At 38.2% G+C, this 12,844-nt stretch overlaps 1 protein-coding gene across 7 annotated transcripts in view; it reads right to left on the bottom strand.

Moving 5' to 3' along the window:
* RALYL (RALY RNA binding protein like) overlaps positions 1 to 12,844 on the bottom strand; it is a 382,211-nt gene that overhangs the window by 72,546 nt on the left and 296,821 nt on the right. For all 7 annotated transcript variants that reach the window (XM_069005018.1, XM_069005020.1, XM_069005017.1 and 4 more), the window contains one exon: positions 669 to 744. In XM_069005018.1, the coding sequence (XP_068861119.1) occupies positions 669 to 744 (76 nt within the window). The remainder of the gene's footprint in view (positions 1 to 668; positions 745 to 12,844) is intronic.

The following is a 12,844-nucleotide window of genomic DNA, read 5'->3' as shown; positions in this document are numbered from 1 at the left end:
TGTGTCTGATTTCACTACTGAGCTGTTGCTCTCAGAGCCCAAATGCAGTGTAGCTGCAGTTCAGCTACAGTAGAAATCACCCCTAATTCCTTCAATGGATCTGGAGCACAAATTCTGTAATACTTTTATGAGAAGTGAGGTTTATTGAGCAGAAATACATGTCGGCATGGTAGCCCTAACAATCTGTAATGCTTCGCTAAACATAATTGATTTGGAAAAAAAAAAAGATGTTTCTTCAAGTTTGTACAAGCTCTACGACAAAAGGCACCTGGGAATAGGAGAAAGACACTATCCATGCTCTCCTGAACAGCCAAGGAAGAAGTCCTCTTTTGTCAGAACTTGGTTTTCCCCCTTGAAAGAAAAATCCATGAGAAACCAAGTCTGTTGCTCTGGAATTATTAGCTATTTCACTGATCGTTGCAAATAAAAAGTCACAAAAAATGAGGCTATAGCGAAGCACTGAATCATAAGGACTAAAAGTTGAGATACCACTCAATTAAGGAAAAAAAAAATTGATATTAGTACTAGCAGTGGGATCATTAATAAATACTTAGATTTCATTATTTTTGGTAAACATTGCACAGTGCCACTGGTAGATACATTTCAGATCACCATAATTTTTCTGATAAAAATTGTATTGGGATAAGTTAAAGTGAAATCTCACTTACCTGTAAAGTGCTGAAAGTGGCCGTTTGTTGCCAGGTTTTGGTCTGTATGGTTTTGGTTCTCCTGCCATGTTGATATCTGAAAGGAAACAATTAATATCAGTAATTCAAACATCTGGAAGTTTGCAAAGGCACCTTCAAATCACTGAAAATGAGTAATAGGCAGTGAAAATGAAAACCTAAAACATCTGTCTAGTTTTTTTACCTCTTCTGAATTGATGCCATAGAAATTTCAAAAAAAATTTTTACTTTAATGTATGAGGATTTTAGGCAAAATACTAATTACTGTTAACAGAGAGAAATGACATTTTTTAAACACACAAGTTTCTACTTGGTGAATAAGGTATTTCTATTACAGAAGAAGATTTGGATGGTGAAATAAACTATGATCTCAAGTCAAATTCTGTTGAGGAGGACTGCAGTTGTTCTGAAGAATTCCCCTTTAGGATCTAAAGAAATGCACAGTGATCCTTAACTGCTACTTCACCATGCACTCAGAAAGTAGCTCTTCAAAAACAAGTAAGAGAGTATCTATTTCCTACCCAAAATACATCTCTCCTTGGAGAATGAGAAAATCTGGTTTTGCAAATGTTTTCTCTTAGGCAGATACTTATAATTCTCAACAAGATCAGAAATCTTGTGAACACTTTGAAAGTTTGCTTATATTCTACCTGCAAATTTATGCTTGAAATATAAAAGAAAGTCAAGCTTATATAGACATAAGCTTGAAATAGATATATAGATATAGCTTCTATAGACATTAATCTTGTTCTCAAATTTGTCTCTTCCTTTGAATCATACTCAAAGACATACCAGGAGACAGATGTCTTGTTATGATTGCTAGAACAGTTACACATGGATAAAGAAGCACAGACCCTTCTGTGGCTAATATCTTCTGGAGCTTAGGAAGCTGTCTGTATAAACACAAATCTATATTAAAAAGCTCCTCCACTCTTGATTGAATGTTGCAAAGTTGATATTACAACAAATCACACAGATAACTTGAAACTTCTGTTTAGGAAACTAATTTCATGCAATTTGAGGGATGCTGCAGCTAAATCTCTTCTCAGCTTCAATAATATAAAAAAAGAGTAACAGTCAACAAAATCATCAGAATAGTTTCAGTGTAAAATTGTTGTGACAGAACATCATATGCCATTAAATGGGGAATCGCGTGGTGGTTGAGACTTTCAAGAAAACACATGTTCTTTGTAAAGTCTGTGTTTAACCTGAAATTGAGTGTAGTGGAGGAAGAAGTAGAAAGATAAAGTGTAGGAGGAGGACTAAACACTGTCCAGTGCAGTGATGTCAAAAGCTCAAACATTTTTATTTATTATGCTTCACCTCAAAAGATGCAGTAAAAGCCTGAGACTTACTGACTTGATACTTTTATTTCATACAAAAAAGAATAAGAAAACTCCCAATCTGACATTTTTTAACAATCAGAAACACTGAAAATGTATATACCTTAGATTTCTTTTTGACAGAAAATATTTTTCTAATGGAAATGCCATACTTCAAATATTTAAAAGAATTAAAAAGAATTTTACTCTTATTTTTGATATTTTAAGCTCAGCCAACATTTATTTAAAATGATACAAGAACCTGAAATAAAAAGATTTTATGTAGAACTATATAATATAAAATACTTAAGTAACATTTTCTTTATAGAAAGCATTTTGGGATTAAATCTGACTGCAATTTCCTTTGTAGGAGTTGTATTAATATTAAATAATAATTTTTCATAAAATATTAATTTTCTTGTTTCACCTAACTCTCTGGAATTGGATGAACACTGGAGACAGTTTTCACGCCTCCTTGAAATGCTTCCCTTCCCTTAATTTTAAGCAAGTGCTTTATTTAATATTTTTATTTTTGGCTTCCATTTTTTGGTATAAATTCAGCTATAATGCCCTTATTTCAAGATACATAAATTTTACAATGTTGAATCAACAAAGTAAACATCAAAAATTTCTGAAAGCCACTGAGGAATTTTGATAGCTCTGTTGCATTTCCATCAGCTCCTGGAAATAACAGAATTGAAACAAAATTTTTATCCTGTGACATTTGTGATAATTAGACCTTTTCACACTATTTTTATATGTCAGTTTAAGGTTATTGACTGTATTGACTTTCACCATCTCCTACTGCAAGTAAGAAAGATTTTATGGAAAAAAAAAAAAATGAAGTAGAATTATAATCTGCTCTCGGGAAATACCTGAGGCTGTGGTATCATCTTCACAATACCATAATCTTCACATATTTTTCATCTCTCATCTGCTATGGTTTCAGAGCTATGTCTTAAACCTTCTTCTCCTTAAACCCTTAGTAACAGGTTTTAAAAACTTTTTCATATCCTCCTGGGACAGATCAATACTACGATGACTATTCTTATAGACCTACATTTGCAGCTCTACAAGACCCACTTTTAAAAAAAGTGAGTAGTGTAGAAGGCTAAGGGCTGTTTGTAATGTGTTCTCTTTATTTGAATCAAAAATGTCAGAAAGGTGACACTGTGAGAGGCACAGTGGCAAAGCTCTTCAGAATCAGTTAAGATTCCCTGACACTTAAATAAATCTCTAAATAGTGAACTACTTTACACAGATAGTAATAGTCAAAAATTGTCTTTAGCACAGGAAATAGTTGATAGAAAAGCTGTGCACATGGGGCTTTTCTGTTAATATGAAAGTGATTGAATAGCTCTGCAACTCCCTAAGCACTTTGCAGCAAGTTAAGAATGGATGTAGGAAATGCTTTGAAAAGTTAGAATAGATTTTCACCCTATTATTTTTTCAGCACTATCTCCTCCAGCCTCAATTTTCTAACTAAGATTAGAAGTGAACTTGTCAACATTTCTCAAGATAGATTATTTCTATCCCAACTGGAAATCTTGTGAGATAAGTTGTTCTCTTCCTTCATCCATCATCGGTTTCACAGCAGACATTTACATCTACTAGATCATAAACTCTGTGTCAAATAAATTTGCTGTCTGCAGCACAGAGATTTACCTGTGCTAATGATGCCATGCCATGGAATGCAGAGACGTATCACTCCTTATGCTGTTAAATTAGCTACTGCGCTTGTACGTGAATATGTATCAGACAACGTTGCAAGGGACACAGACATTTGCATTGCTTCTGGAGAGGCATGGATTTGATGAATTGGGCACCTGGCAGATAAAGAAATAGCTCATGGTCACACTCAAAAAGTTGTATTAAATGGGTAGATTTTCTGGTGGAGACCACTGACAAGTATCATTCCTTGGGGATTGGTATTGGGACTAGTGCAACTGGCAACATAGACAGTGGCATTGAGTGCACCCTCAGCAGGTTTGCCAATGACACCAAGCTGTATGGACACTGGAGGCAAGGGATGCCATCTAGAGGGACATTAAAAAGCATGAGAAGTTGGCTTGTGTGAACCTTATGAAGTTCAACAAGGCCAAGTGCAAGGTCCTGCGCCCGGGTCTGGGCAATCCCAAGCACTAACACAGGCTGGGTGGAAAATGGATTGAGAACAGGATTTGGGGGTGAAGATGAGAAGCTTGATGTGACATGATAATGTGCGCTTGCAGCCCAGAAAGCCAACCACAACCTGGGCTTGATCGAAAGCAGTGTGGTCAGCAGGGCGAGGGAGGGGATTCTGCCCCTCTGCTCTGCTCTCAGTTGCAGTACGGTGTCCAGCTCTTGTTTCCCAACATAAGAAGGACACAGGCCTATTAAAGCAAGTCTAGGGGAGGGCCACCAAGAGGATCAGAAGGCTGGAGTGCCTCCCCTGTGAAGACAGGCTGAGAGAATTGCGGTTGTTCAGCCTGGAGAAGAGAAGGCTTCAGAGAGATCTTGTAGCAGCCTTCTAATACCTGCAGGGAGCCTACAAGAAAACTGAACAGGGACTTTTTACAAGGGCCTGTAATGACAGAACAGGGTATAATGGCTTCAAACTGAAAGCAGGTTTAGATTAGATATTAGGAAGAAATTCTTTACTGTGAGGGTGCTGAGGCACTGGAACAGGTTGCCCAGAGAAGCTCTGGATGCCCTATCTCTGCAAGTGTTCAAGACCAAGTAGGATGCAGCTCTGATCAACCTGGTCTGGTGCAAGCTGTCCCTGCCCATGGCAGGGAGGTTTGAACTAGATAATCTTTAAGGTCCATTCCAACCCAAACCACTCTATGATTCTATGATTGTATAATTGTATGTGGGAATGAAGCACCTCAGGGACTCACATTATCTTCTCTGCTCATATACTAGAAATGTTTACTTAGATATTAACATCAAGATAAATTCATCACTGAAATTCAAAATACTAAGGAAACATTATGAATATAAAAGTGAAAATGCAGAAAACAACACATTGTAATACAGCATCCTGGTCTTATGTGCTTTCAGAACCAAATGAAATCATTTTCTTTATCAAAAGAAATCAATTTTTAGTTCTATATTTTCCTGTTATCTTAGCAGAGCTTAGTTAAAGGATGAGATTTAGACTTCATTCAAGGTTGTGTGTCATCAGCAGAATATATCTAATTTTGAGCATGGTATTTTTATTTGTAATTATACTGAAAATGCCTAGTGATTAATGACAAGTCATAAAAATAATTTTAAAAAGAGCATGAATACCATTATAGAGGACACTCATTGTATTCAGAGGCTACATAAAATCGTCTGAAAAAACAAGTCAACACAGCATGATCTACATTTTTCCTATCACTGTTTCCTACCATTGACTGCCTACCTCCTCCAGATGTGAACACCCTATTTTTAGAGAGGCAGTATCAGCTAGTCCTGGTGCTTTGCTCACAGATTCCCTGGCAAAGTAACCTGAGAAGCTGGTCCTGAAAACAACACCTGATAGGCTTTGTAAGTGCAAAGCAATGATACCTAAAGAGTATTCATACCCTAGAAGTATTTCAGTACTTAGTATACCTGCCCTTCAGATTCTTTGAAAAGTGTTATTTAAAAGAAAAAAAACAAAACCAAAATCATTTTGGTTCACAAAAAAAAAATGCCATAACACGAAGCTTCAACAGGCACTAACTCAATTCATGAAAACTGGGATTTTGAGGCTTTCTGCCGCCAGTTCAGAGCCTGTGTCTCAGGCTACATCTGACCTACAAAATTAAATGGAGCCCTTTCAAGGCATTAGTAGTCATTAATCTGTTGTATTAAATTGTTAAATTGTTTCTTTGCATGACTTTTAGCCACAGTTTACAAGTACTGTTCTATGCAATTTCTAGATGTAGGTAGAGAATGGACATGACCTAGAGACCACTGCAGGCACTTCACCCAGTGGAAGAGAACAGATCCACATACCCATAATTAGTATCTATAATTTAATATTAAGGATGTGACCTCTGAGTGTGGGCTGAATGTCAGAAAGACTGGAAACCAAGACCTGAAGCTAAGAAAACTCCAAGTACCTCTATAGCTTAAAAGCTGATTTTCTATGACATGTTTCATCAGGTGTTCTTCCACACATTCTTGTGAATGGTTACAGAAACTGAGACATTACTTGAACAATTCTACACTAATTTGACTTAAATTTTGGATAAAGAAGTGTATTATTGTGTATTTCCAGACCAACACTAACTAACACTTAATGGAAGAGATGGTAATTTAAATTAGGATATAGGAAGAAATTCACACAGTGAACGTACAATCTATATACAGAGGGAGGTATTGATAGAGAGAGATCAGGATGCATTTTCTCCTCTTTCAGATGACACAAAGTATATGGGATAGAAGAGAAAGACCAAGAGGTAGATGCAATTTAGAAAAAGCCTGTAGACATACGATTTATAGCGTAACTGTACACCAGCAAAGCTAAGGCTAATCTATCTTTCTTTTATACTCTTCCATCTTCTAGTCTTATAAATTTCCCTGCTGCCTGCTAAAAAAATTTAATGGAGTCATATGACATTTTTTACATCATAAACTTACTTTTTTATTTACATGTTCCACTGATTACATGTCATTTCCTCCCTTTTCCCCATCTCTAACATGTGAAGAAAGCAGAGAAGAAAGGACAGCTCTCTGTTCTCTTTATTATGTGCCCAAATTGCACAGCTGTAAAGAATAAACTTTCCAGAAAATTGAACACAAACTCAAATTAATTCTGAAGGCTAGTAAAATATTAAATGGAGGTCTGGGTCACACCTTTTCCTTTTCCATAATGCTATTAAAAATAATTTTCTTGTAGGGTTGTCAGCTGTATTTGGATTTTCTCTTAGCATTGAAGTAATTGGAAGACATTTTTTGTACAAAGATGACAGCTATTGTTAATGCTTCATACGGAAAGAGCTGCTTGTTGAATAGTATATGAAATTGCTTTGTTCAACCATTTCTTCTTTCATTAAATACTGCTAAAATGAAATGAGGCTGTAGGATTATATAAGCTATCATTCTTAAAACCATTCAGTAGCAAAAGTGTCAGGTGTTGTCTTGCAAGAAATTTTTTTCTATTCCCCAGAATTGGGTTGGTGTGAGGACAGGCGACAGCTAAAAGGGGAACTCCTGTCCTGTCTGTAGGCTCCTCACAAAAGATTCCTTCAGAGTCCTGGAGGCAGCAGTCTCTCAGCTGCAGAATGGACGCCAATGGACTTCACAGCTGAGGTGGAGCATTGGTCTGCCCTGGTTTTTGTCCGTTTGCTGCCATCCCTGCACCTCCCACCCCAGGTAACACCACAGTCTGGGCCAAAATTCCTGGCCCTATTGGTTGTGCCATCAGCAGTGATCCATGTCCATGTCCAGGGAGAAGCATCACTTCTGCCTGGGGAATGCTTATTTGTGCCCTCTGACTGACTGTCCATGGAACTCCACTGTGACTGAAGAAGCTGTGGCCAAGACCCTACAAACTGCCTCTCTTCTGGTGCTTAAATCTCTGCAGAAGAATTACTGTGATATGGCAGGAGTCACCCTGAGGCGCTGGGCTGCCGAGGAAGGCACACCACTGACTATATAGTGGAGGCCAGTGAGCCTATGGAACAAAGGACAAAGAGAGTCTGCTGAGTGGGACAATCCGTAAGATCAGAGATCCTCCATGGTTAGAAAAGAAAAGGCTTCCCCCAGGATGCTCTGCTCTGTTATGTTAATGTACCCCAGTTCTGCTTCCCCAGTTGGCCCGTTGGCTTCCCTGCCCCTTCCTACCTTATATGTCCTTGCCCTAGAAGGTTCTCCACTCCCTGTTCCCCCATTGGCCCTTGCCCCATTGCCACTCCCTCAGAGTTTTCCCATTGGCTCCCATACCCTAGTCCTGCCTTTGTACCACCCTTGTGCCCTCAGATCATTGGCCTCTGATGCTCACTCTGATCCCATATATAAACCTGGGCCCTCCTGTGTTTTTTGTCTTTGTCCCTGGACCCCTTCATGCTACATTAAACTCCTCCTGGCGAACCCCATACGAAGACCCTTCCCGTCTCTTTGTCGTCAGCCCGTTTTCTGGAGCTATCCGTGTGTGTGTACGTGTACACATCTGTGAGTGGGTGGTGGTCCTGCTGAGTGGCTTTGCCTTGGAGACACTTTTAGGAAGGGTGCCGCCCCTCACGCGCCGGCCCTGCCAAACCGGAGACCGTGACAATATATGGCATGCTTTGTGAAGGGATTCCTATGGGAAGGAGGGCAGCCCTGTTGCTGGCAATCCTGCCCACTCCTCCACCTCCGCACTGGGCTTGTGCATTCGTCTACAGGAAGTTCTACACTTGCAGATGCAAGAGAATCAGATTCAGCTTCAAAGGCACTATGTGGCCATAGCCACTTATCTGCAGACCAGCTTTGTAAGAGCTGTGGGAGTTTGGGTGTTAACTGTAGGAACCTCAGCCTGGTTTGTGCCATGGAAGCCATGAAGCTGACTGTCACGTGTACTTCACCCTAGCCTAGCTAAAGTATAGATGCAGGCAAGTATAGTCTTCCTGTAAGAAGATAATTCTAATTTAATTAGGTTTTCAGCTTCTGTTTCTCACCCAGAGAACAAGATTCCTATGTACCAGGTACCTGTTTAACACATGGACTAGAAAACTCTGCACATACAGAAGATTAATGTTGCCATGAGGGTAAAAGAAAGCAATGGAAAAATACATCAGGAACTTTTTGCTATCTTCAGAAAAAAACCCCAACAGTTTAAATGTAAGCTTGGCCAGGAAGAAAACAAACAAACAAAAAGAGTTCAAGCAGGGACTCTCATATGATTGCAATCCCTGCTTGCACTTCTACCTTTTCACTGATGTTGTTAATGGGAAACAGAACTGGTCCTTTATTTACAGCTTTTTTTTTTCCAGACAGTGAGGAGTGCAAGGATTACTTTTACTTTCTCTTGATCACAGTAAAGATATTGTTTACAAATAAAAAATAGAGCATCTGTCTTCTTTCAGATCAAGCACAATCATTACAAGGCAGCAGCCAACAAACTCTCTGCTGCTTTTCTCTGATAACAAAGGATAGTTATTACCATGAAACTCAGACAAAGCTTCATGTTGACTAGATGTCTGAGTTTCTCAGCATTGCAATTAGCCCCAAGCAGAAACATTAAACAGTGTCGTGGGGATAGAGTATGAAAGTCCCTCATCTACTTCTTTCAGATTTCAATATGATTTATTCTAGGGAACATGCCCTGAACCTCAGTAATTTTCAACTTGTCCTCAGACTTCATTTCTTCTCTCTGTCTTCTAATACTTGGCTACTTTCTCTGCCCCACGGCCCTTCATCTGACTCTCTTACTAATGTTAACTTCATGCTCCTAGCAATAGTTTATCATGACAATTGAAATCTGTAGTGTACGAAAGAGTTAAAAATCCCCATTGCCCCAATCCTTTTGTTTTTCTCACTATTTCTCCTTCAGATGATCAACTTTAACTCAAACATGAAGAAAAATTAATTTTTTCCTAAAATAGCCATCACAATAACAACATTTTGCAAAAAAATACCAGCATTTTCTGCCCTTGTGAATCATATTTCTTGAACATTAAACAAAATTTGCTTACATGTGAAGTACATTTTCTCATAATCTTGCAAAGTGGATGTAGCCAAGGCTCTCTGGGCCTCACAAGCAGAGTGGCTTTCACAGAAATGCTTTGCAATGCACGTGTCATTCTGCATGTTGCAGCCTGGGGCCTTTCCTGGTGTGGGCACAACCTTTCAGCAACCCCAGAGGCAGGGAGCAGAGGCAGTAGGTGATGGTTTGGGGCAGAAAATATTGATGGACACCTTCAAGGTGCTGTTAGGTATGAGGGCAGTGTGTCTCTCTGAAAGGTTGGCTGGGATAGGCATTGCAGTCATTACCGAGGGATAGGTACATTTAACTTTGCTGTCAAAACCTTCAAGGTTAGGTCTGAACTTGGGGGTATTCCCACAGGCTAGAGGCTTTCATCCAGGCTCACAACAGATCAGAGAGGAATTGTGCTGCAGGTTCCACTGAGTCTTGAACCATGATGTTCACTGACCAAGGAAGCTGATGGGGGAGACAGAAATAGACTTCTGCAGCCCCAAATGCACTTCCATCAATTTCCAATAATATTCCTCTCCAAAATGTCTGGTTTTACCCTCATTCGTTGACCTGAAATCTTTCCTCTAATCTTCACCATTTTTGGCTTGTCAGATGATCTAAGTTTTCATGTTGGTATTACATCACTTGAAAAAACCCGTTGCCCCAAAACAACTACTCTCAACTAATTCCAGATGTTCTCCTTTCCATATACCCTCTTTCTGCACATGATTCTCATGTTCCAGGTTTTGTGGATTTGGAGATCTATAGAGGAGGATCTTTTCAAGCTCCAAGTTCACTTTGGAATTGCATACCATGTCTTCTAGCATTTCCTTTGAGATACAGTAATTTTTTCAATGTCAGGTTTATGAAAACTTGTGCCCCTTATTGATAGACTCACTGAATTATAGAATAATATGTATTGAAGGGGAGCTTTAAACATCAAGTAGTCCAACTCTCCTGCTATGGGAAAGGACATCTTTCACTAGATTGGGTTGCTCAAAATCTTGTCCAAGCTAGCCCTGAACATTTCCAGGAGTGGGATATCCACAGCCTCTCTGGGCAACCTGTGCAGTGCTTCACCACCATCACTGAGAGAAAAAATTTCCTTATATCCAATATATCACATAATACAGTCCTGAAAACTTTTGTCTTTTTAACAGAAACATTGTAAATCATATGATGGACAGCTACAGAATTAGCTCATTTGTTATCATGAAAAAACAATAAATATTACCTTAATGCTATTATAATTTTAATCTTATAAAATAATATAGTAGTGGTATAAAGAAAAATGGTCTCACTAACTCACTAACCTAAAGCCTACCATTTTTTTTTAAATGCCATGGCTGTGTTGAATGAAACAACATCAGAAGTGGAGATAATTCCACTGAAATTTGACAAATGGAATGAAATTTTACTGTGGAGGTGATAAGGAAAAAAACTATGCCAAATTCAGTATTTCCATAATAGCAATGCTTAGGTTTTAACCATGTTCTAATTCTCTCTCACTGGCAGCTTTTGAAGTTACCCAGTGGATTCAATTTGGCAACCAAAATGCAACATAGAAGTCTATTGCAAAAGCAAGGCATTTAAAAATTGCAAATACTGAAAAGCTTCAAAATTAATGATATGCGCTGTTGTTTTATTTGTATCTCTGTGGCGTTCCTGCAAGGAAAACAGAAGATTTGATAGGAATAGAGAAAATGCAATATCTTGTCAGATTGATAGTTGATATACAGTAATTTTGTGCCTTCAGCTGCCCCAGATGCTTTGGAAGGAGACACAAGAACCTCAAACTAGGTAGGAAAAAGATTATTTTCCCTCCATTCTCTTATCACCTCAGCATGATTCTCCTCCTAAAACGCTTAGCAGTTTAAGATTACTTTAAGTCCTAAAGCATGATGTTTTATCTTTCCTCCCATACTGATTTAGTTAGTATCTAACTGTTAGTAGCTGGAACCAGAAATCACTACAATTTCAAATAGCCCTGCTGACTACATAAATGTCCTATTACTCTGCTCTAGCTGATATATCATATTGGTGCAGTTTCTAAGGAAAAAAAATATGTTTCTCAACAAAAAATGAGATTTTTTTTTGCCTTATAATCCCCCTACTCTTCACCCCCTCAAATGCTTTTTCAATCACTATTTATTTCACTCATCAGTAATAACAAAAATCATAGAAGTCATGTCAGAAACCCTTTCTCAAAACATAAAACATCATCCTTCTCCATGCAATTTATTGGACTTCTGCTGTTTACTTTTGAAGTTCTACATTTGGGTTTGCATGCAAATATACTTTACATGCTGCTTCAGGGGTTCTCTCACAAGTGCTTTAAGGTACTTCGTATTATCAATGACATAAATTTGCATATATATAGAATTAATGACAGGAAAAATTGTAATAGGGTACTAAAAATCCTATTATGAAATAAAATCATTATTTTGAAACTCATTAAATCAAGTCTCAATATCAAAAGTATTACCAAAAGGACCACATGACATATTTCATTTTAATTTTAAAGAAGGAAAAGTATAATTACCATGAATATTAATACACAGAGCTAGGGAAGCTCTCACTGAACATTCACCACCTCTTATGTTAACAGGATTCACATTCTTCTATGCTTCCCAGTAACATTTTCTGTCTAAGCCAGCTTTGCCATAAAACTGTCTATTTCTATTACCCACAAAGCAAATATGTAGTTTGGCTCAGAAATCAGAGGAACCAAGAACTCCACTCTGAGTTAATTCTTCTCCCCAGAAATCTGTGGGACCATGAGATTTCCAGTTTAGTTCTTCAGAATGTGATTATTTTGAGCAAGCTGCACATAAATACACATCACAAATACTTGTAAAAAGGCTTTGGAAACTAATCTCTACTGCAGTTGGAATAAGAAATACATAAAGCTAGTCAAGACAGTGAACACCAGTTGGACATTCATTTCCTTGAAGGCTTTTTGGACTTATATCAGATTCCTGAAAGGGGTTCAGAACCCTTATTTTTGCATTGGGTCACATTGGAAGCCATATTATTTCTTCTGCAACTGTTTCATGAAGTTAAAACAGGCATGACCCTCAGCCCCAATACAATTTTCACCCCTGTTGCAAACCCCTACCCAAAGTTCTGGCATTTTCCTTTTCCTTTATATATTTAAATTTGTATACTTGTATGTGAAAACATTTGCAATAGAAGCATGTATTTTC

The sequence above is a fragment of the Aphelocoma coerulescens genome, chromosome 2 (assembly GCF_041296385.1).
Source record: "Aphelocoma coerulescens isolate FSJ_1873_10779 chromosome 2, UR_Acoe_1.0, whole genome shotgun sequence".
NCBI classification, from domain to species: Eukaryota; Metazoa; Chordata; class Aves; order Passeriformes; family Corvidae; genus Aphelocoma; species Aphelocoma coerulescens.
Note: the sequence above shows the minus strand (reverse complement) of the source record. Positions and strands in the feature narration are given on the sequence as shown.